The sequence below is a fragment of the Halichoeres trimaculatus genome, unplaced genomic scaffold, assembly GCF_033239565.1.
Source record: "Halichoeres trimaculatus isolate MK-OKI-2021-1 unplaced genomic scaffold, fHalTri1.1 fHalTri1_scaffold_4, whole genome shotgun sequence".
Taxonomy (NCBI): domain Eukaryota; kingdom Metazoa; phylum Chordata; class Actinopteri; order Labriformes; family Labridae; genus Halichoeres; species Halichoeres trimaculatus.
The window spans coordinates 14,612,622-14,638,173 of record NW_027437182.1 but is presented as its reverse complement, the minus strand read 5'-3'; the positions used below and the strand labels follow the sequence as shown (position 1 = coordinate 14,638,173).

Below are 25,552 nucleotides of genomic sequence, written 5' to 3'. Positions count from 1 at the left end.
GCTGTTATGAGAGACCAGGAAACATCAGGATCAGCCACTAAAGCATATTTCTTTAGACTGCGTTGACAACTTAAAAGGACTGCCACAAACTACAGACTCATTGTACCTCAATCGTCTTAAACTTTGCCAAAAGTGAATCACTAAACAATAAAAAAAGCCAAAAGGATTAAAACTTAAAAAATAAAGTCAGGTGAATACAGAGGACAGAAAGTAGACAAATGTTTGCAGATGTTTTTCATGAGAGATATTGGTCTTTGTAAATTTTGGTTGTCATGTTTTTTTGCATGTGCACCAAATACAGTGCAAAAAACGTCACTTTTGATGTGTTTGTGTGTGTTTAGGCATGCAGCTTCTGCTCCTGACTTTTATTTTGTGTCACACACCTGACACTCTCTTGGTGCAATGGCAGCCATAATTGAAAATACAGTAGTGGTGATTGCGGTGAGGCTCAGACTATAAATGTACGTGTGAGACTCATAAAGTGCAATCCATGCACAGAGCAACAGCATCCAGTGCTCTTCCATCAACTTGTTGGAGTGCTCGACAAACATGCGTTGATTGACTCTCATATTTCAAACAAATCTTTTTACCGGCATCAGCTTTCATCAGCTTTAAGACGCAGTGAACGAACAAAAAACATTTGCTCAAACTTCAGTCCTGGATCTTAGCCAGGCATGTTTGAGTGTCCTGACTTTTCTTTTATTTTCTTTCATCTTATCAGGAGTAGGTGGGAGTGTGCCCTAAAGCAATGAACCAAATACTTTCGCCTATTTTCTGTCAATTTTAGCCTAAGAAATCTAACATGGCGTGCAGTCGACTCCTAACGCCGGCCGCCACTTTGTAGGGAATTCCGTGTAATGAGGCTGCCTAAAAGGCTTTCAGACTTTATCAAGCAATAAAAGCCCCAGGTCTCCAGCCCAACACTATTACCTGGTAGTACTGCAGGCTGTTGTCATTAAGCAGCAGTTGTGGTGAGCTGTGATGGTGGTGGTGGAATTATTGAGGATTACTGGCCCTCACCCTTGACCTGACAACCCCCCATTTAGCCTCAGCCCTACATCTTGTCTGAGATATGTTAAAGTTTCATTACGGATTTCAACATTTCCCTGATAATCTGCAAAGTATCTCCCCAATTTACAGCTCGAGCTTGCTGTCTTTCTTCTGTTTTAAGTTCTTATCACATTCTTACAAGGATTTATGTGGAGATTATGTTGACACTGGTCTTTATCTGCTTCTAAACAAGGACAGTTATCAGAGTGTAAAGCAACATCATAGGGAGGGTTTGTTTAAATGGGGATTAGTACGTTTACAGACCCCTGACATTTAACACTTGATCAATGAGATAAGACAAAGAAGCAACATCATTTCAAGAACATAGATCAGCTGAAGTCCTGAAGATGGTATCATAATGAAACATAAAATAATCTTTTAACCCTTCTAAAAGTAAGGAAGGACAGAAAAGAAAGCGATACATAAAAAAAGATGTATCAAATTCTTATGCTTCCAAAGAATTAAGAATCACTCATACTGATACAGTAAATGATCAACTTTAAAAAAAAAATGAAAGCGTACAAAACAAATTTGGGGGATCTAAATCATCTGTTTTCAAATTTTTTCTCGCTCACTTCTTAGCAACTTTATTTTTAATGCAGTAACAAATCTGTTTTACAGTAAAACCTTGGTTTCAACATGAAACAGAAATCCAAAACTGTATCAATGTAGTAACACATTTCTTCTCTCACTACTAGAAGTGTTACAAGTAAGTAGTCTCTTTATGAATTTCAGACCCATCCATGCCCAGCAACAGTCCTGCACACACACTTGAATGTGTTGACATCTGCATGGTGGCTGTAGGATTTAATACACACTTTAACTCACTGCCTCGCTAAAGCAATACAGGACAAATACCCTAAACTCCTGCCTTCCCCTATCAATATACTTACTAACTACCATAGCAGTGAGTACAACCAGACAAATGCCCCAGTAAAAGTTTTTTTCTACTAAAGAAATAACCTTTCCCTCCCCTCTACCTCCTCCTCTGTTCCTTCCCTGCACTCCCATGTGGGGTGATTTAAGACAGGCATGCTATGGAGAAACTGTTGCCCTCCATCTCTCCCCTCCTCCCTCTCATTCTCCCTCTCCTTTGGCCTTATTACAGGCTGTCAGTTTATTATAAAACATTAGGAAAGCAGAGGGACACTTGCAGTTACTGTCCTATCGATCGGCAGGGATAGATTCTGTGATTTAGAGTCAGCCTCTGCCTGCGCCCTCCACATTCTCGGTCTCCTATTAAGGCCCCAGCGCTTTGCTTTGGCTATTGATGTCTCAACATTAACAGTTACAAGCTGCTACAGAAAATCAATGTTCAACTTTTATTACCGACTGCATAACGCAAAGGACCTCCCGCCAGCTGGTACTTAGCAGTCAAAAGAAGGCACGGATGGTCCGCCTGGAACATCAGGTGTTTTCTAAGTGATATCTGCAGTGATATCAATCATGTGTGCAGCATATAGGGGCTTCCAGGGGCCAGTGGAGGGCCTAAGAGCTTAAGGGTAGAGCAATGGAGGGAAAAGCTTGCCAAACAAATTTGCATATGCTTACAAACATCTGCCCTGTTCTTCTACAGAGACTGGAATTTAAGAAAGGATGAAAAGTCCTGAATACTTTCTCCACAAACATCTGCATTTTTTAGAACAGTTGAACACCTACAGTTTTCTGCACACAATTCAACACCTGAATGTCATCAAGTTTGAAAAAGTATTGATCCGTGCAACTATCACCACCCAACAGCCATCCATCCATCCATCCATCATCAGCATCCGCCTGGATGTGTATTTGTTGTAACCCAGGTAGCGTTGATCCAGAGCAGCTCGGGCTTCTCAAACATTTATGAGAGGCTACTGAGCAGTGGTACGGCAGCCCTTCTGGGACAAACAGCCCCCGGTCCTGTACACTCAGTCCCGATCAATGGAACTGAAGTTCATTACACACACTTTTCACCCGGACGGCGGCAACTGATTTTTTTCTCCCCCTCCTCCTCCCTCAATCTTCGAGGAGCACACTGCTGGGGCTGCATTACACTTGCTTGTTTACGTGACTGCCCGTACAGGGGGAGACTGGGGCAGGGAGAGTGTACTGGTGTGCATTTTGTGTGTGTGTGTGAACAGGGGCTGTTCCCAGTGGCCAGAGCTTGAGGTTATCATTATGTACAGGTTGGTCCGCTGCAATGCTAATGCTAATGCATTCTCAGTGGCCGCGGCAGGTCCCAGTGCTGTGCGAGCTAGGTTGCTACTCCTTTCCAATTAGAGGCTGAGGGATGTGTGTTTGGGGTAGAGAGGACAGGCCTGGGCTGTCCGGGTCCCTGCGGAGAACAGGCTCACATTAGTTGAGGTAAACAGACGCGGGGAACAAATTGTGCATACATTGAAGCGCTACAGAAAATCCCTCTCTTTATTTAAATGATCTGATGACTGGAGATCCTCCATACTCTAGCTGTGGCTAATACAGCTCAATGGTTTGTTCGTGAGGACTTGTTTTTGACACTTAATGTAATCTAACTACTATCTCACTGACTCAAACTACAATAATCTGGAAGGAACCAGATTTACAACAGAGCTGCTGGATGATGAATGAATGTGTGTGCCATCTTTATGACTGCAGGGAAAGAACAACTGACCCAGTCGTGGAGTGTATTGATCAGATCACCCGCTTTGACCTTACTTACGCATTACATACAAACAGCAGCTAAGAGTTACACAACCCTCCTCACAGAGCCCTCTCAACTTGTGATCAGTCCATTTGTTTTTTCATTTTATGATTCACTGCGTTCTCAAAAGCTCTCACAACTCACAGTCACTTATGCAAACATATTAAACAGAGGAAGTAGAGATACAGCCCTTTAAAGTGTATCAGCGGTTAAATGTTTAAAAATACAACTGAATGGACCCCCAGTTTTACACACCCGCAGCGTCAATCATTTGTAAAGTTGTAAATGTAAATGACAGCCCTTCACTCTTTCAATCAATGCCTCGGTAGCTACACTGTTAGTCAACAGAGAAATCTTTATGACAAGGTGTTTATGATGGCTAAAGCTCATGATGTGTCATTAGCATTACTCACTGGACAATCATTACTTTAAACAAAATGTAAAAGACAAAGGCACGAGATGAACCCAGGACAATAAAAAGAATGACAAGCTAAGCAGTTTTAAATGGATAACTTTTTGATACCACAGCAATTAAATGTGCTAGTTTGAAAAAGTTTAAAAAATTGTTTTAAGAATGAAACACTTATTATCCCTTTAATTTGCCACTGAGCTCAGCCTTGAAAGCATCCAAGCCTTCACATGGAAAAACGCTGACAGTTAGAGTAGAAGTAAAAATAATCCTCTACATTTGCTCGCCGCCCAAATATCACAAATGGAGCCCACTGGCATCAGAGGACTGTGTGGCATGTGGATTGTCAGCCATTGTGTTCCTGTGTGAATGTGTACAGTGCAGAGGCATGTGCTTAAACTATGGTGGTGGTAATCTATATGGTAGTCAGGTGGCTGCTATAAGATTATACACCCTCGTCCCTTTGCTCTTTGAGCTTCTGTGTAAATGTGTGCGTGCCCGTAGACAATGTGGTTACAAGATACTTCTGGCAGGGCAGTGAACAGCAGAGCTTTAAGGTGATGTGTGTGTGCATGTGTGTGCATGTGTGTGTGTGTGTGTAACCAGAGACAGTGATTAAACGTTTTAAAGCACAGATGATCCAACAGGTGCTCTGGCTGTCTCTTTCTTCTTCTCCCCCTTCTCTCTTTTTCTCTCTGCGTTTAGCCCCCACCCTCTCTGTGACCCCAACCCCAGAACCTCTACAGCTCCTTTCTTGTCTCCTCTTCCTTGTCCTAGTGGATATTTTAAGAAACAAAGCCTTGTAAGTCCATTGTCTTAGACACACTTGTTGAAAATAGCTATTCCTTATATTGAAGTTTAAAAAATAGAGCAAAACATGTTGGTTGAATGATAAGCTGTTGTTCAGACACGCAAGGGAGCATTCATCAACCAAGCTTAACTTCACACTCACAAACCTTTACAACACATATTTACATCATAAGGAAAAAAAATACATAATGGTGTATCCCAGGGAAGGTTTTAATAGTTAACAAAAACAAAACTAAAAACAAAAACTAAAATTTTAAATACATTTCAGTCAACTCAAACAAATAAAATCAAGAAAAGAAAACAAAAATGTTAAGTAAACTAAAACTGTATCTTGTGTTCACAAAACTAACTGAAACTAACCAAAATTATAGACAAAATGTCCTTAGTTATCATTTTCACAATATTAATAACCTTTAGGATTTAAATTAATCCGACACATTTTCCCAACCAATTTTACGACAGTTTTAGGCAGTTGTCAGTGCCGTACAGCACCATCACAGCAACGTTCTGGGACGTGCTTGTTTACTGCACTGACTGGCTGTGCACTGTGCTGCGACAAAACGTAGAGAAGCAATGAATCAGAGCATCTGTAATAGTTTAATTGCATGTGAGTCTGCCTTTAATTGTATTTGAGTCTGCCTTCATTGTTACAGAGTCCAAGTTTCTAATTATTAAAGCTCATATTATATTGTTTTATATATTTTATGCTTATATTTTTTATACCAAGTTTATATTATTTTTTTGTGTTTAATGCAGCAGCCAACAGTTCAGTATCAGCATTGACTGAGCAGCGAGCACTGTGTTGGACTTGAAATAAACAGTATGACAAAATATTTACTCAAACCTTTTTGAATCCTGCACCTGGTTAATAAGGTATGAAAAACTAAAACTAAACTATAACTAAACTAAAACTAAGCCTTGTCGCAAAAATCAAAAGTAAATAAAAACTAGAATGCCCGCTCTAAAACGAATTAAAACTAAACTGTGATTGAAAAAAAAATGTCAAAACTAACTAAAACTAAACTATAATGACAAATCCAAAACTATCATAACATTGATCCCAGGGCACTGTCAGGCTGTCATGCAGGTCTCAGCCAGTAAAAGCTACCTTTGGAGCATTACACTGAACATGAGTGCCATCTGGCACTGTTATCTATACTGTGGCTACTGTATACATTACAATATAAACTCATAAATGCGTAATGTGCTCAGTGATGACAAGGAACTGTCTGACACATAAGTGAAAAACTTCAAATATTCAAACAATGAACAAAGTAATGAAAAGGGGACTGTTAAGATTGTTTACTTAAAAAATGTCTATAAAATACTGATTAAATTTGACAATATCATTGTTAGATCTAAGTGTTAATTAAAGAAAACATTGTTTCTTAAATATAGCGCTAGTTTCAAGTTGATCACAGTTGTATACCTCACATTTTGAAATTCAACTTTTGTGCCAAATACATAACTGATTCCACCAGTGCACATACTGAAACAGCCCCATTGTGTCCCCAAGATTCTTCCAGGAAATTGGTAAAACTCTCTATCCAAAGTGGTCACTAAATACAAACAGACACCCAGAACCACACGCCACAATATTGTATTTTAAAGTCAAGTTTGCAAGTATTGTTGTTGTGGTTTCCTCTAACTTCTGTATATTGTGCAATCTTAAGTCCTAACCCTTGGCGCAGTAGATACTCCCAGTTAAACTCCACTTCACCAAATCAAGTCCAGCTTTCAGAGGCAGGGCGCAAACATGTCATCTTACATCAGCCCTGGGGGGGTAGAGAGAACAGCCGCTGCCATCCAATACTTTGGAATAAATTAAAGCCCAATTTGCACTTAAGTTGACTCCACTTGTCACATGACAGGGGAAGAAAATTACACGAAGAACAAAGAAGTTAGAGGAGAAGTGGAAAACATGCTGTGCAGTCTTTCTTTGGTCCGCACTCTACCTGCTGACTGCCATCATCAAATATGTACAGAGCAAAGAAGGCAGGAGAGGTGGGTGGATGTAAAACGAGAGAGCGCAGAGGAGAGAAGGAGTGCGAAAGGGAGAGTGGGGGGGAATGACACTATGGATTAACTGTCCTTCATGCTGAAAATATACATCCCCAGGCGCTTGGCACTGAATTATTAATTCAAATTTGTCAGAGAAAGAATGAGAGAAATCTATTGACGGGGAGACGGGCCCTTTAATGGTCTCATTAAAGGGGAGGCTTCCCACACCAGGCACCTTCTGTACTGCTGCAGGAGTTTTTGGGGCAGCGGAGGGTTGGAGGGGGGTACTTGACCCCCCAATGATTTTCTGTCACTTTATCATAAACAAGAAAGGTTGACATGCCCCTCCACTACTAACAGCCTTACTCCACCACCAAACAAACCCTGTGTGTAATTAGCCACGGGGTGCAAAAGTGCACTGAATATAAACAAGGTTCACACGCATGCATTAATACAGCAACCACACTCACATGGACACACACACACACACACACACTCATTATATACTGTGTCTGCTTCTACTGTTACTGCAGGTACAAATAAAGTGAGAGGTAAAGTTTTTGAGACCATCTTGTAAAAAACTAATGCTGAGATTTAATTCATTAGATTACTTCTAGATCACTACCTAATAAATACCTCATATGACACTGTCTGGGGGTTATTTTTCTGGATCCTAATCAAATTTAAGCCTGTCAATCAAGTGACACTGTTGTAAGCTGCAGATAGCATCATGAGCAGAAGCTGTGTGGGTGGGTGGACCGTATGGACGATGGTTAACTGTCCATACAATCCAGACAGCACAAGCAAGGTGGAAGAGCAGGGACCTGTGGGTGCACTGCGTCGTCCGAGGTCAACTCATTGAAAGGCATTTGGTTTTGCCTCCAGGAGTATTCAGAAAGGGGGCAATAAGACGCGAGGAGGGGGGGGGCTTAAGGGACCACATAGGGCTAAGCACCAGGTTCATTGTTGATTCAAGTCTCTCAGTATCCCTCTGGCAAATGGATTTTCATAATGCTGAGACAATGTGTTTTTATTTTTTATCGTGCAGCTTGTCAGAAGTGAACTGTGGCAAATGGGGGCAGTTGATGTACATATTTTAAGTCACATAACATAAATAAATAAAATTAATAACACTTTATATTTTTTTTTTGCTTGTTTTTAGATTAAAAATTAAGATTACTTTGGGCTCACTTTTTGGCTGTTCATTTTTGCCACAGACTCTGTCAACTTGCCTGATCAGTAATCACAACAATAGATCATATAGCTTGTCTGAATATCCAAAGTCACCAGAGCCCAAGTTCAAATCCTGAGATATTTAAATTTTCCAAAAGTACAAAGGAAAGCCTAATGAAATGTATTTAGAAAAATGATTTTTCAAATATTTTGTCATTGCAACTACATATTTTTTTTTTTTATAAGTGGTAGTTATTATCACTCATAATGAAAAAGAAAAAGTATCTGTCTGTGCCCATCTGTGAAATCTCTCAGAGTCTACAATAACACAGCCAGTCGGGACCAGCTGACCAGGATGTAAATGTGTTTCCCTCACACCTAAGGATAAATCTCCCTTACCTTCCAGCCAGCATAAGCAATGAGCGGGGCTTTTCTTTCTCCTGCTCAAAGCGCCTTTTCTCTTGTTTATTTTATGGAACCTAAGGCGTTTTTCGCTTCCTCTCAGTGTCTCTTGACCTCTCTCCACCACCCCGCTGAGCCCTTCAACCCATCCTTGGGCGACAGAACTGAACTGGCGCTACCTGTTTAGCTTAACAACAATAGCAATGTTGTCAGCAGAGGTTTAGATTTGACTTAATGTATCCCCAACTGCTCTGTACCTTCTTAATTCTCTTTCATAGCCGCATGGTGTTTGGTCCCCTGAGTGGCTTAAGAGAGGTTTTGAAGAAATTGAGCCTTCATGCTTTTTTTCCTGACACACTGACAAAGGCCAGTCCCACTTGGTGGCCGGTTTTCAGAGCCCAAAATCATAGGACAGTTGATGCTATGCATTGTTATTGCAGAGGATATTTGGCCCCTGGACACTGAGCTCTAAGTTAGCTTGAGGGCATGCAAAAGTATGTTACAGCATGTTGGTTAAAGAGAGAGTCACTTTTTATGATGGGGGGGTCACTGTTCAGTGTGTTAGGACCAGACAAACTGGTCTCTGCTATTACTGAAATAAAGGTGAAAATATTTTGTAGATGGGTAATAACAAGAAAGAAAGATAGAAAGACAGTACATTTACACTTTTTTCAAATAATCTTAAATAAATCACGGAAAAACCTCCAATACTGGATGTTGTCTTTTAATGTTAACCCTAGTCTAACCCCGCCGCGTAGCCCAAGGGCATCAACATTCTCCAACAAAGAGCTTGGAGCATGGTCTACAGCATCTGAAACCTCTAACCCCCACAACCTTTTCCAGTCAGAAAAACATTTTACCTTTTTGTGAACATGTTTCAGGTATCCTTGTAGACTTCTTTGGTAAAGGCGTTGGTATGTGAGATCAAAATAAAGGTGAGACACTAAAAATGGCAAAACTGTGTTAAGCTTTACATGCTCATCCTGTATCCTGTAATAGGGTGGTTATGATGCTAGTTAGCCTTGGTGTATCAGGTCCCAAAGAAGCCCCATTAAATGTTCAGGAACATACATCTCCAGTTTTACACCTCCTGTTTTTTTTCCCTCGTCCCTACAAGGAAGCACAGTATCCAAGAAATTGGAATTCCCCAAATGGGATTTGAGGAAAACAAGGAAGCTTCGAGCTTCAGGGAGAAGGGAAACTTGTTTGCTGGTGAGCTCAGGTAGATGAGGACTGAAATGCTCTAATGGGGAAGCAGAGGCTCCTGTTGAGGGAAAAAGTATACACTCACTTCCATGTGAAATTTTGACAGCAGAGTATTGATGGGAGCTGAGGTGTGGAGTGTGTTCAGCTGTAGTTTGTTCCTGTGTGTCCATTCGTGTGCTTGGGGTAAAATGAGGAGTAAAGGAGGTTGCTTTTTCCTCCATCTCAAAGCTCAGCTTATACGCCAGGCCAATGCACCGTATCTCAGTCGTAGCCTACTTTAGTAATACCCCTGACCATGTGGCCATTGCCCCTTGCCCTGTGAACCTTATTTGCTTTGATTGTCCTGTTTTTTGACACTCACACACAAACACACATTCTCACAGTGAACACGTAGCTCTACATATTGCTTATACCAACAGGTCTTTAGACCTAACACAGTCTCTTAAACCAACCCAAAGTCAAAGGTTATTGGGTTCTCTTCTTTCACCACTGATAGGAGCCACGCTGCCCAGCAGATTTATAAAGAAAAGAGTAGCAGCGGATAGTGTTTAACTGATAACAATCCAGTAGGGTGCCATAAAGAGGATTGGCCTGAACATGGGTTCAACTACTCGCTCTTTGATGCACCGCTACCACAGTAAAACGGTGTCTCAGCTTTGATAGGCTCGTATAAAAGCCTGTGAAAGTCCCTATTGGAGAACCAAAGTGCTCAATTCCCGCCTATGCAGGAAGTGACGGGGTTTGTCTTCCACTCACGTTTAATTGGCCAAGTTTACTGACAGCACTTGACTCAATAACCGTTTATGACTCAGGGGTTTTATGTGTTGTTTTTGGACCTGGCAGGAAACACATGTTGTCTGCAGGCAGCATGTGACTGAGAGTGATTTTATTGATTGCAGCAATAGCAGTGGAAAAGAAGAGAACATGGAGTTAGTTTGCCATGTTTAACTGTGGCTTCCATACTAGTGTCCAGTAAGAGAGGGAGAAACAGGAAATAGGTAGTGGCATTATGTGGGGACAGCACGATGGGAGGGGTGAATTTTGTGGTTATTTTTATCCTTTCCCTTCCCTTCATTAAATATATTCAAATTCAAACACAAGAGAAAAAGTGTGAATAATTGTTTTTAAAAAGTTTCAGGTGATATTACAGTGGGGTCTGTTACTGTCTTGGTGTGCAGGACTTCATAATTCAACCTCTTAGTTTTTTACAGCCAGGAGCAAAGCGATGGCTGTTTGCTTGTTGAGAAAATGCTGAACTTTGACACCAGCTTTTTTTTTTTTAATTCATCTTATCAGATGCATTTCCCCTCATCACCGTGTCCACTCTGTGAGGCATTGTTGAGAGCAGATTGAAGTTATGGAGCAAGTATTCATAAGAGTGAATGTGTAGTGTGTCCAAATGATATATATGTGTGTGTGTGTGTGTGTGTGTGTGTGTGTGTGTGTGTGTGTGTGTGTGTGTGTGTATGTGTGTGTAACCCTGTTCCCAGAGCAGGTTGATTGTAAGGGGCGGTGAAAAAGCAAAGAAAAGCACATGCTGACACACACACACACACACACACACACACACACACACACACACACACACACACACACACACACACTCAAAGCACAGAGCAGATCTAGTCTAATTAAAAAGCACAGCGGTGATTTCAGGGGCTCTGTGGAAGTGAGAATGAGTGTGTATTTGTGTGTGCTTTTGCATTAGCTCGCTGGCTTCAGCATGATCGCCCGTCAAATGAAACAATGTATTCTGCGGGACCTCAGGGTTTCCATTTGAGTATTCAGACGCGGCGCTGCAACAAACTGTGGCTGTTTTATGTGAAAAAAAAGTTGATAATTAGTCCCACAGTGACTGAACAATGAGATGGAGAGAGAGAAGGGGGGCTGGGGGGTGGAGGAGGAGGAGGAGAGAGCGCTTAGCACACTTAATGCTCGGACCTGATACTGTCTGGGCTCAGAGTCATTGATCAATTGTTGATTTCTGTTTTTGTGTTTCCCCGACCTTTTTTCACCCCTTCATGTTCCCTCTTCTGTGTTTGGATGATCCGTAAATTAGAATCAATTTGCTGCTGTGATATGATTAACAGCGGAGTAAAGAGAAATTTCCCATGAACAAACTCTGCTTTTGTCTGGTTCTGCTTGCCCACTGATTTTACAAACCTGAGTGTAAATCCAACTATTGCCATATGAGTTTCTTTCTTTCTGTTTTGGAGATCCTCATTTATTATTTTTCAGAAGGGGCTCTGATAATAATTAGCAATTAAAATGTTGTCTTTTGCCTCACTTTCCCCTAATTAGCTTGACATAGACATTGGGTACTAATTCTCCAACCCCCCCCCCAACATCCCCCTGCCTACACATGCATACACACTCAAGCAGATGTACAAACACGATAATATTTCTGGGAAACCATGGCAACACCTCACATGTTTTTGCTGTGATGTGGGATCACCTTGTCATGTTGCTGCAAAATTAAACAAATCAAACTCAGAAGAGGCTCTGACATCTGTGAATTATTGAGCAGTGGTAGAGGTTTTGTTAAAACATATGTCTCTATTGCAGAAACACATCTGTGCTTGTACTATGTGATGAAGGAGACATGCAGACTTGCATACTATTTATACTTGACCCAGTGACTACAGTAGTTTTATACTGCGTTTATATATAATTTTATATAATTGTATAGTGTATTTATATTAATGTTGTAGCATTAGAATAAAATGATGAAATACAGAAATTTACTATGGTTATGATAAATGTGACACATTGGAGTGACACACTATGAATCAGAAATATTTGCGACAGTTTTTTTTTTGTAAGTTACACATTTATATCTTTAAACACTTTTCATCGACTATTATGTTTATTGCAGTATTAAATGCCCAACATATGGAGTATTTCCCACCAGAACTTTATTCTTTGAAGTGTGAAGAGCTATGCGCCAGTATATGATTAGATGTTTAACACATTAATGAAACAATCAAATGAATAAAAATAAGCTTGGGAACTCTTGTGAAATTCCCTCTCGAAGGCAAAGAATTTCCAAGTAAATCAGAAACTTTTCTTTTCACGCCGTTCTAACATTTGTTTAATGTGCAGATAAAAACAAGCACACTATTTTCCTCGTTGACCTGCGTAGGATGTCTGTGTGTTAAAGCCTAAAGCTCACACTCTGCTCTGTTAGCTTATGTAAGGCTACATTAATGTCCGTGTTGGTGGTGTGAAAGGCGGTTCAGGAGGCTGATGGGGGGGTCAGACAGCTGAGTGGCAGCAGGAAAAAGCACATGTCATGTTTGTTTGGAGCCTCCTTTGTCACGGGCCACACTCCCTCCCCCTTTTCCTGCCCTTCTCTTGGCCTTATTTAGCCCCCCGTCGTGTCACAGAGAGGTCAGGGTGAGCATGCACACGCTACACACCAGCTCATACATACACAGACAACACATTAACACACACACTCACATACAGATTGTAATAGCATGGTAGAGTGCATCATAGATGGAAGTGCCTTGAAGGACCTGCTTCTCATTCTCTAGACCTCATTAGCTGCTGATTTATCTCCCCCACCCTCCCCCCTAATGCTCTGGGTGGGAGGATGGGGTGTGTGCGTGCGTGTGTGTGTGTGTGGGAAGGGAATACAGTGAGAGAGAAAGAAATATCATGTGTATTTCCAAGGATTAGTGTAAGAGTGTGTGTTTGTGTGTGTGTTTCAGTGCGAGAGGCAGATTTGGTGTGAAAGACGGTGTATTTGAGTGTGTGAGCATGTTGGTCCGGAGGTGTCAACTAGACACAGGGACTCTGTCATTCCACATTAGCCTGCTGCGAGCACACTCGACCTGGGGTCAAACAGATTAATAAAAGATCACACAGACACACACACTCACACACACAGAGCTGCTATCTGATCAAATATTCTGCAGCCCTGCGCTTCATAATCATGACAAGTACACACAGCGCTTCTGTCCACCATTATCCATTTAGCACATTTTTGTCTTGTCTTGCAATAATCTCCTCAACTCCCCAGTGAGCTTATTATTGTCAAGGAAAAGTGCTTATAGCTGGGTGTAGAGGCAGGCTTTTTGAAAGATGCAGAATGTTTTTTTTGCACAGGAATTAACGGAGGAAAAAAAAGACTCCCTGTCAAGTTGAACTCCTGCTTTTTCTCCCTGCTGTGAAAGTGATTAATAATTTTTGCAAGTTGTTATTTTCACTAAAAGAACAAACTTTTCTTTGTTATATTAAAGCGCTGTAAAGGCACCAGGTTAAGAAGTAGCATCAGCTCTAATTTGACTGTAACTCTGCCCTACATAATTCATAGACTCATGGGGAATGAATCTCTAAGGAGGAGAACCTTTTTCTGCCTTTACCTGATTCCCGCTACTCTGCAGTCTCTGGAGACGAAGAGGAAAAAGGATGATGGGGGTGTTTCGTCATGCGGTGTATTTTGAAGTCCCCTTTAAAGTTAAAAAAGTGTGTTACAAACACAGACCTCATGTTGTGGGGCTGTCTGATAAAAAGACACAAATTGTTTGGGCAATTTTATCTGTAAAACCTGTCGTTGAAAATGTCAGCCAGAGTGAAACCGTCCTAAGATTCAGTTTCTAATCTAATAAATCAAAAAAGCAGCAGATTATCAAATAAAGGCTGCTGATTTGATAGAATAAAATGTGCTTATGACATAATTGTATTTTAGGTAGCTATGACACCTGAAAACAGTGACTCAGATATTGTACAATACCTGTGAATTTGCAGTTTCCTGTTGCACACCTGCATAAAGGCTCTACATTTTTCCTTATTTGTCTAATCTTGTATTCTAAACAGTGTGTGTCAGCGTCTGACCTTTCTTTGTGCTTCCACCTGTAGATGTGAAGAACCTGGAAAACTTCCACCTGGTAGAGAGTGTCCAGGAGCAGGTCAACGCAGCACTGCTGGACTATGTCATGTGCAACTACCCGCAGCAAACGGACAAGTTTGGCCAGCTGCTCCTCCGGCTGCCGGAGATCCGGGCCATCAGCCTGCAGGCCGAAGAATACCTTTACTACAAACACCTGAACGGGGACGTGCCCTGCAACAACCTGCTCATTGAAATGCTACATGCCAAGAGAGCTTAGGGGAGAGACTTTGCTACCCATAATGCAGCTGTGCAGACATTCTTAGCGTTTTGCAGCGGCACAGAAACTCCTACCAAACTGAACCTCCAGTTGAGACTTGGCTGTCTAATGTGCACACACAAACAACACATTGATCCCTTTATGCTAAAAAGAAAGAAAGGTCTAAAGAAGAGCAGCTTCACCTAAAGCACAGACAAAACTGAAAGGAAAAAACACTTGAAATAAACTGCATTTGACACGACAAGATGGGAAGTAATTGTCGGCACTTGCACAGACTATCAAGCCTGGCAGGCTGCAACTTAAAGAATTAACAACCCTTGAGTGTTTTAATGCTTGTGACACTGTGGGAAGCTTTTTGTGCTGAGAAAGGAAGGTGAGTAACAGCGCACATCTTTCAAACAGCTCTGTGATTACAGCCTCGGCTTGTTTAGGTCGACGCTCCTCCGCTGTGCTCTCTCCCTGAAACCAGCTCTTTGTTGTTATTGGTACTGTAAAGACAAAAGGACAAGAATTCAACCAGGCCAGAGACTTTTACCTATCATCACGTCTGTTTTTTGAACTCACTTAAGATGCCTGCCCTGGCAGCTTAACCTGACTGAAAAAAGGGAGAACTGAAGATTAAAAAAGGTCTAAAAAGGAACATTCTTTAATGAACAAAGATAAGAAACAGGCCAATAAGAAGAAGAAGATGTTTTTTCTCTTGTAATGGAAGTCATTAGCTCCTCACGGTCACCTTGTGGTTTCCCTTTCTTATTCCAACTCCCTGAATCATCTTAAACTATGTACCTCAGAAAGACCAGTGTTAAATAAATTCAATTAATAATGTCTGCAAACACAGTTGTATTTATAACCCTTTTTTCCTGCAAAACAAACAAAAAGGCACCCTTCGTTTTTTATGATTTCATCACAACTGGAACAAAACAAAGTGTGATTCTGGAGATGGTGAAGGATTGACCTTGCCTTTGTCCAGAAAAGACCAAAGCCTGCTGCAGAACAGAAGAAGGAAATTACAAAAACCTAAATAATCAGTATTATAAGAGAAAAAAAAAAAGATTTGTGATGTCACAGTTATGTGAGTCTTGCCTTATTTCATTACCATGCTAGCTAACCGTGCAGATGTGAATGGAAATATGTACAAATATATATATAAAGTATTAATGTTGTAAAATTAAAAAAAGAGTAATTCAACAGGTGTTTACATTCATGTGGTCATGGGAGAGAACTGTGATGAAGCAAAAATTGCAAAGCAATGATTTCCTAAAACATGAAATCAACCAAATGAAAAAAAAATCCCTCTGGTTTGCTTTCTTTGGTGTGTGTACAGTGTTTTATTTTCTATTTGTTTTTAGCAGTACTTAAATTATGTCGTGAGACACTAAAATCAAAAAGGAATCACACTTAAAATATTAATTTCTATCTGTGTCTGCTGGCATTCAAACATTTGTTTCTTAAGCTTTCTGTATAGGAATTCCGTTTCACTTTCAAACTTTTTGTAGTCTTTTTACTTTTTATTTTACAGTGCTTTTACCTTTTGATGTACAGTGTGTCACTGGTTACCGCTTAATAATGAAGATAATTTATTGCGTCTCTGGGTTTCCATCTATGTGTTACATGACGTGAGGTGTCCATGCCAGAATAAATTTGTCTACTGTAGAATGTTCTTGTTTTCTTTTGGTTTATAGATGCCAGTCCGGAGCAAAAAGAAATGGGCTTTCAGGAAAAAAAAAAGATTACAGCGATTTGTTTTGTCTTTTAAATGTTAATGCAAGTCTGTATAATGAATTGTATTTAAGTGAGTAGGTGTGAGAGATCTTTGTGCCCCATCAGTTCGCTTTATTGCATTTTAAGCTGCATATTTTCTGTCCAGTTTGCTCTTTTACCAAAGACTGCATCTTTCCCCCTGAGCTGTGACTTCTGGATTTGTCCAACCTTAAAACAAACTTCTTTCCTTCCCACAACACCCTAACTTATTTTCATGTGGAGCATTTCACATGTACTGTAGTTCTTACTGCTTCTTTAAATATGCCCAAACTCTTGCCTCCCACAAGCTGTTTTGTAATTTGTTTACCTGTCAGTATGATGCTGACTGAGTCATAGAGCTATCAGAAAATCCCCTTAACGTGGGCTTAATGTACAGAAAACTCATTGAAATCCCACAACGTCTAAGAGTACCCTGGATTCTTACATCTTCTAACTGCGTCGACTGAACAGACAATCGTTAATCAGCCACTTCATGGAAGTCTGTTTTATTGTTCTGCAGCTGCGTTGAACTTCCTGAAACATAAAGATGAACTCTACACCGCAGGAATATTAATGTGGTTATTCCAGTAATCCCATTTTTTTTAGCTTCATGTTCGATGATGTTAGTTCTTTATAAGCTCTTTGGAGATGACATTTACCTAAAGGTGAAGGTGAAAGCTGTCTTTAAGCTTAAAATATAATCTGAAATTTAAGAGAAACAATTTTGTATTCAAGGTTAATGTTTTTAGAGGACTTACACCATGACTAGTTTTTTTCACAAGAATACTCCTGCACATCTGGCCCCACATTGAATCAAAATGCCATTCCTCTGCTGCTTGTAGATGACTTTTGTCCTCCTGCGGATACCCACACTGCCCCAGTCACCACCCTTGTCCTGCAGTGTGTTTCTCTCTAAGGCTAAATGATTTTTTTCTTCATATTTCAATAAATTATTATTATGCTTATAACATGAGAATCTGGCTTCATACACACACTAGAACTGTCCAGTTTAAGTATATATATGATTCTTTTTTGTGGTTAAAGTGATAAGGAATAATTTATTATGGAGAAATCAGAGATTAAATGCAACATGGTCTGCAGATTACATCTGCAGTAAAAAGCACAGCTAACGACACTAACCACTGGGACATAGTTATTTCATGTGTCGAGTAACCAGAAGCTGCTGAAAGTTTGATAGGCTGGAAAAAGTTTTGTTTTGTGTTTTAATGTGTTAACAGGTATCACTCTTATATGAAAAGTACACAATTGGAATCAGTATTCATCTTTTTAACATCTTTTTAGGCCATTATCTGATATTTTTTCTTCCTTTGTCTGACAGCATACAACACCTGATCACCAACAGAATCAGGATGTATGATAAGCTGCTCAGCATCAATCTCCTTAATGCCGTTCTGGCCTTTATTTGATGGTGTGACAGTAACAGCAGGAGATATAGAGTAGGATGAAACACAAATGTTTAAATGAAACAAAACAACAGACACCACAGCTACATGATATGTACCTGAAACTTACCGTCCACATGTAAGACCCTATACTCAGTTCATGTGACATTCTGGAGGTTGCTGCACATTTAACTGGACGATACACAATAACATCTTCACAAGTGAATGAGCAAGTGAAGCTGTGGGTGGGTGAAGGAATCAAAGGGAAAAACATACAAATATTTCCAAGAAAACATTTTCAGTAGAAAATTAGACCCAAAGCAAGCAACAAACTCTCATTGATTTGTGTCAAGAGGAGAATGAGTCCATTGTCACTGAAAACACTTCAAAGGTCTACCACACCAGCTCTCCCCCGTGCATCTTTAGTGATGAAAGGTGACAGGAAATTTAGAGTTCACGAAAAAGATGTCATAAGACAAAGAAACCGTTTCACCAACGCTGGAAGGAAAAAAAATGGAATCCAAACAAAAGTCACCGTCAGCAGCCAGGTCAGTCGACGTAGACGAGGCCATAGCTTTTCTTGGGTGAAGGGCTGCGAGGGAAACAGGAAGTTGCAAACTCCAGCTCCATGGGAACATGAAGACTACAACCAACAGGCAAAGCTCCTACCTCTGTAGGAGGGGGCTCCTGAGAAAGAGAAGAGAAGGGGAGAGGATGGGGTAAGTGACCTAGAGAAACCCATGTTGGAAAACTGTGATCAACAGTCCAAACATGCCTCACTGCATGTGTTATTGAATGAATGACTTAAAATGTTCTGAAACACAGGCTCCCATTTTATATCTCTGCTTCCTTAGATTTCCTCACAAATCATCCAAATGTTTCAGAAAACTGCTTTATCTCACATGACAATGACCTCTTGACCTAACACTCAAGTGTCTGCATACAGTTTTCATGTTAGAGTTCATTTTTTTGTGTCAGTCCTTCAATCAAATTACAAAAGTTTTGTGTTTGGTCTTTACAGATCTTTACAAATAATCAATTCATTAAATTAAAAAAAAAAAAATGTTTATACCTGTTTCAAATAACCCTCAGATATCAAGGAGTGAATTAACCTGATTTAATATCCTCATTGAGGTCTTTAAGCCTATTATTGAAAGCTGTTATCTATAAAAGCAATTAAAAATTTAAAGAGCAAATCTGTTTACTCTGTGTCAACTTTTGAACCCCTTCATCCAAAAACCTTCAACAGATGAATACTGGTGTTAATACATAATAAATATCCATTATCTATTGAAAACTACTGATGCTTTTACAATGTGATTTTGGCGATGTGTTAATGAGTTATTGACCTTCACTTTTCTAACAGTTTTTATACGAGATCCAGAAAATCAGTAGATAACAAAGAGTCATTTTGATCCAATTTCTTGTTTTTCTTTCCAGCCCAACACGTGACAGTCATTTTATCTACTTGAATAGACTGATTATCAGCTGGGCAAGTTATCAGCGCCAGTATTTTGCATTTTAAGGCATATTGGCATTGGCCTTTTTTTCAAATCCAACGGCTGATTAGATATCCATTAAAGCTGTGTTATTCTGGCTCTGATGCAGATGTATAATTCATGGACATAGTCTCCCCGACGTCACCTGTCTGTTTCCTGAAACAGATTTTGAAGCACATTGGCTATCATGGCCATATTGGAAGTGGCAAGGGCTTCAAGTACAGCTATAGGGCACCCGCCAGTCACGTGACCTGAGCTGTGTCTCTGATTGGTGCCTCTGAACCAGGCTGTAAATAGGTTAATTTCTGCTGTGACAACGCCTTTTTCGGCTTGGTGTGAATGTGACATCTGGGACTTCCAGAGCCAGCCTCAAGTGGACACTCGAGAAACAGCAGATTTGCCACTAGGACAGCTGTCACTACTCCGTCCCTGGCATTGTCCCACCCACAGTACCATCTGATTGGTTACAAGCAGAGCCATGGCTCAGGTAACAGCCAATCAGCAGTCAAAGCTGTGCATGCAGTGCTCTCTCTCAAACACACACACAGCATAGATGATTTGTTTTAAAGGTAGCGGACTCTCAAAAAATCGTAATCAACATCCCAGTCATCTATTACTCACAACTACTTGTACCGTAACTGTGAACCCAATAACGTTATGTTAACATAACGTTTACACAGCTCTGTTCAATGGCAGTCCTTCCAGACATGTTTGTTTACCACTTGAATTAAGGGTGCTGATAATATCTATGTGTATATAGTTGTAGTGTGTGTGTGAGGGAGTAAAAGTTGTATGAACTGTACTCTGCCCTCCCTGAATGCAAGTGTTTAGCTAGGCAGATGGCTGAAATGGTCATTTATTTAGACTCAACACACAAAGGCTCCGGAAATCAGATAGAAAATGATAAACAAAATCCAACTAAGCAAAGAAAAGTGATTCTTAACCAGCTAGCAAAAGTCCACTAGCTTAATGCTAACGTCAATGGAAAATCCCATTTGCGCTAACGCAGTTCACATCTTAACTATCTTACTATCTATGAATTTATTCTTATACTTTCACAGACACTTAAAAACACTTCTCTTACCACTACCCACATTAATATGTTTTCCTGCCTCTTACAAATGAGAATAAATTATTTTAACTGCAGACATTTGGGAGCTGCTTGCTGAGGCTTTTCTGGACTGAGTTTCTCCCTGTCTAAGCCCTAAATGGCCAAAACATTTAAAACCGAAATAATGTAATACAAAGGCATTACATGCCTATAAAAGGCAGCACAAACTCATTTCTGTCCAGTTTTATTGCAGTTACATCAAAATTTTGGAAAACTTTGTGAACTGTAGAAAACTTTAAGGAGGTATTTTTTTTTATTTTATTTAACTTTAGAAGACATGCTGCTAAGCCTAGGAGCTGTTTAACAAACATATGCATAAATCCATTAGAACTAATTTCAGTGTTTGAGTTTGTACTATTCAAAATTTGACGCCAATGTTTTCACTGTGACTGCAAATAAATATTGGCTCCAAATATGAGTTATCAGTCTCTTTGACTGCTAATAATCTGTATCATTATCGGCCTTAAAAAAAAACAAAACAAAAAAAAAAAAACAGTCCATCTCTAACTTGAACTAAACTGGTTGTTGTAAAGTTGCTCAGTTGGTGGCTTAATAACTGTAAACTCAATCTGGGAGCAGCAGCCGACAAAAACTGCTGACTGTTCAATAACTCAATATCTACAGCAGGCTTTTAACCTTTACACATTTTCAGCTGTAAATGTGATCAGGGTACTTAAATGTAATAACAAACTTGACTCCTGACAATCTATCACTTCTCATTTCTTCAGAATAAAGACAATTCTTAAGGTGCCGAGGTGCTGATGATAATGTTAGAGGTGTTCTCATGCAGCATTAAGGATGCTGGTCACAGCCGTGTGAGAGGTTAGCTCAATCCCCGGCGCACAGTGTTGCAATCCTCACTTGGAGCTTTGCTTGCAGTGCCTGGTCTCCTGTCTGTAAATGTGTTAAACCTGATTTCACTCTGCCTGAATTTGTATAAATAATGTATATACATTTATCCACAGACTCTAACAAGTGCAGCCTCAGGTGAAAATACTCAGAAATGCATGCTATGCGCATCCCCGAAGGTGGACATCAGCTCCAAACCGACCAACTCAAAAGATAACCACACAGAGGGCAAGAAAAAAAGGAGAAAAAAAAAAGCACAAATGAATAACTTGCCAAAAGCAACATAAACACACACAGTTTTTCTCTCTCACACTCACACACACACACAGTTTTTCTCTCATTCTCAAACACACAGAGATACAGTGCTGTCAGTTTCTAAACAAGTTTTCCTTTCTATCACACAAACAGCCCCAAGTTGTGTCTGCCAGTGTTATCTGAAGCTTTTAAACTCTGGAACCACATCACTCGTGTTTACTGAGATGCGCTTGTATGTTTCCCTGCATCGTCAAAGCGCAGTCAAAGAGAAAGAGATCGAGGGCACAAGAAAAAACAAACGCTTTTGGAAGTGTTCCAAGATTGCAAGAAAAGGTGCAACTGAACACTGGAATAAGCCAGTTTGGTATTCATGCTGGTTTCAAGTAGGACTGGAGGTCCAAGAGGCCTCGGAAGAGCACGGCTAGTTGAAATAAAAGAGCACCAGTTGAGCGCCACATGGTGGAGAAACTTGGATTCAGCAGATCAATTAAGAAATAAAAAAGCCACTGCTTGCATTGCTTACTTTATAATGAGTTAAAATACTTGATCGTGTAACTTGGTTTTGTTTTAATCAATGTAGGTCATCATGCTGAGCTTAGGCTTCTTACCCTGTGCTGATAACAGTGTTACAATTTAAAAAAATCCTTACTGGAATGATATCCAGCCACTAAAACAAGCATACATTCATGTTTTTACAGGTTACTGCACAACTACAGGCATATCATATGGCTTAGTAACTGATTACAGCAAGAAATGGGAGATTATTTAGATGAAGAGATTATATAATGCCATGGTAAAGAAAGAAAGAAAGAAAGAAAGAAAGAAAGAAAGAAAGAAAGAAAGAAAGAAAGAAAGAAAGAAAGAAAGAAAGAAAGAAAGAAAGAAAGAAAGAAAGAAAGAAAGAAAGAAAGAGAGAAAGAAAGAAAGAAAGAAAGAAAGAAAGAACTGGTCTTTGGTATTAATTACTGACATGACAGTGTTGACTTAATGTCATAAAACTGGAAGTGATCAACTTCAAACACCATGTTTATAAAGATTGTCCATCAATTATTTGTACAAATTCTTTCAAAACAAAATAGAACCTAACACCCCCAATTAAAAAAAATGGTAAAATAGCCAAATGATACTTACTAATGAGTAAAATGGTTGAATCATCCGTTTTTCAGAGTTAGGACTGGCAGAGGCTCACAGGTGAAGAACAAGAAAGCAAAACAGAAAGCAGCCGAACTCTTCAGAGAGGCAATTAGCCAACTTTCTAATCACTTGTACCAAACCACAACTGGGGGACACATTGTTTGGCAGCCTGATGGACAAACTTTAAAAATGTAAAGATCAAATTAATAGGCCAGCATTGTTAATGGAAACACTCACTATTGTTATGCAAAAGCCTCACTGTGGCATGCAAAACAAATACACTAAGGTTTGGAGATGGAATGGTTCGAAGGCCGCTGCCGTTTCATTTCAAAGCATGCATTATACATCATTGTGCATAAAGAGGAAGCCTACAGCATTATGATGTTTTTTTTCCATGATGATTATCCTTTATTAGTCATTAAAAAGAGAGCGAGAGAGAGAGAAAAAATACAACTTTTAAGCACCTGAACCTCGCTGCCAGCATTCCATTAATTGCCTGCACAATGGGGAGAGCCTTTGGAGATTTTTCAATTTCAAAAAATGAGGAGCATGCATTCAGTCGTGCTCATGTTATACCGGCACTTAAATCCTACAGAGCTCACATAAAAAAGGACTCAAGGTTGCATCCGATTGAAAGCCTCCAACTACAGCCACTTCAGAAATCCATTTAGGAAGCGGGGGGTTAGAACATCTAATTCAAACAGAGTCGCCCTGTTAAAACGGTTGCACCAATGTCTTTTAAAAACACACATACACACAAACACACTCTGAGACACACTTTTCTCCTGTGTTCGCCTGGCTCCATTGTAAGAAAGATGAACCTGGCACATTGAGAGATGGCAAGACACAAAGGCTTAATCTTGCCAGACCTCAGCCAAAAGGGAAAGGTGAACGCTTGACTGCATGTGGAATCTTGACCTTTACTTCAACAGTGTCAAAAAGAGAAAGAAAGAGGTTTGTGGCATCTGTATGAACATTACAATCTGAGTGTCACAACACTGTTCATCAGCTGCAGAAGGGGATGGGGGAATGCTTTCCAAATGGATAATTACAGTTTTGGATTAACCTCAAAACATAATTTTCAAAAACAAACACTTATACAAACAGGTTTATAGCAATAAGCTGTCACAACAGAGGGAGGGGTGAACTCTGTAGCCAAATGATGTTTTATTTGTTGATTATAATCATTATGGTGAGTGCACTGACCTTTTTCCATCATTACAACAAGCAAATGTTAAAGTTCATAATTAAACTCCCTAAAGTGCAGGGAGTGTTATTTTAAAACACTTTTAGCTCCATAACCTGATCACTACTCACAAAATGTTGGACTGTTTTTAAGTGTTTATCAGCAGACTTAAAAAAATTGTTCTGATCAAGCTAGCTCAGCTAATGTAGCTCTTCATGAATCCCAACAAGAATCAACAAGAGAAGGAAAAAAAACAGCTGGCTATTACTGGAGAAAACTTCATACTAACACAATTGTCAGCAACAGTACTGAACCATCTTGCGCTCAACAGAAAAACATGTTTGTGATAAGTACTTCATCAGGAGGGAAAAACAAGGTATGGTGGAAACAAACACCCACACGCTACGTCATTTATTTGCTTCTTGAAAAGTTTCAGCCTCATAACCGAGAGTCAGGGCTGAGCATACTTCTGATAATCTGCTCACCTGCTCGTGGATGGTAAATGGAACAGGCAACATGAGGAGGAGGTTTGGTCTTTTATGGATTTGAAGCAACAGTGGATCTTTATGAATATGATGTGTTTGAATTAAATCTTTCACTTAACTTGGATCATGAAGACACTCTGTTCTAGGAAGAGAGGGGGTAGACTGATGGACTTTCAACAGTTAACCTTAACCTTCATTTATTTCAAACAGAAAAATAACAGCTTTTTATTCCCAGAAACTTTTTTTCCTAGCTTTTTTGTTTTAAATTTATTTATGGAGAACAGGAAACTGGGTGCAGTGGGAAACCAGGTGGTGAATGACATGCAGGAAAGGTGTCACAAGTTGGATTGAAACCTGGGCTGACCTTACGAGGGCTAACTTCATGGGATGCCCTACCTTTAGGGCATACCAGCTGCACTAACTGCTTTTTTAACAAATTAACAGTTAACAGAGTTAACGTTTTGATTAACTGTGCCCACCTCCATCAAATGTTGAGACATTAAGGGGTTTGTAATCAAAGAATGAACAATTAAGACAATCCAATAACTGTTCATGAGTGAATACACAATAATCCATCATGTTCACTTTTTTTCTTCCAAAAGTAAACATTTATGTCTAGTTTCCTCCGTTAATAGTGTGTTGTGATGAAACTGTCTTTATAAGAGTGCCTATAATTGTGCTTCAATTGTGTTGAAATGTGATCACTCTGTCTGCAAGACAAATCTACCCTCGAGCATGAATAAAGTTAAGCTGAGTTGAGTTAAGTCAATTGGGAAAAAAAACACATTTTTTACAACATAGTACAAATTCAGCTTCTCTTTCAATCTACACCTATTATGAAGTATTAAACCTCATGCAGGTTTTGGTCATACACTTACTAAAACACTAAGACAATGCTAACATACTTTTAATGGTTTAGGTGTTTTAGACCATTTTTTCTAATTCCTGTTTGCTTATTCATACTACATTGATAAATATATATATACACACACCACACACCATCATACATAAAATCTTATGTTCTTTTTTTAATCTAACAGAACCTCTGACAGAGGTTTGAGCCATGACCAAC

General features: G+C 39.8%; 2 protein-coding genes across 2 annotated transcripts in view; one reads left to right on the top strand and one right to left on the bottom strand.

Moving 5' to 3' along the window:
- nr5a2 (nuclear receptor subfamily 5, group A, member 2) overlaps positions 1-17,443 on the top strand; it is a 67,570-nt gene extending 50,127 nt beyond the window's left edge. The window contains exon 7 of the mRNA XM_074668708.1: positions 14,571-17,443. Coding sequence (XP_074524809.1) covers positions 14,571-14,818 — 248 coding nt within the window. The 3' untranslated portion in view covers positions 14,819-17,443. The remainder of the gene's footprint in view (positions 1-14,570) is intronic.
- A 979-nt stretch (positions 17,444-18,422) lies between these two features.
- Positions 18,423-25,552, bottom strand: part of LOC141789399 (adhesion G protein-coupled receptor D2) — a 78,018-nt gene continuing 70,888 nt past the window's right edge. Inside the window, 1 exon segment of the mRNA XM_074668800.1 lies at positions 18,423-18,648. Within this exon segment, the coding sequence (XP_074524901.1) occupies positions 18,511-18,648 (138 nt within the window). The 3' untranslated portion in view covers positions 18,423-18,510.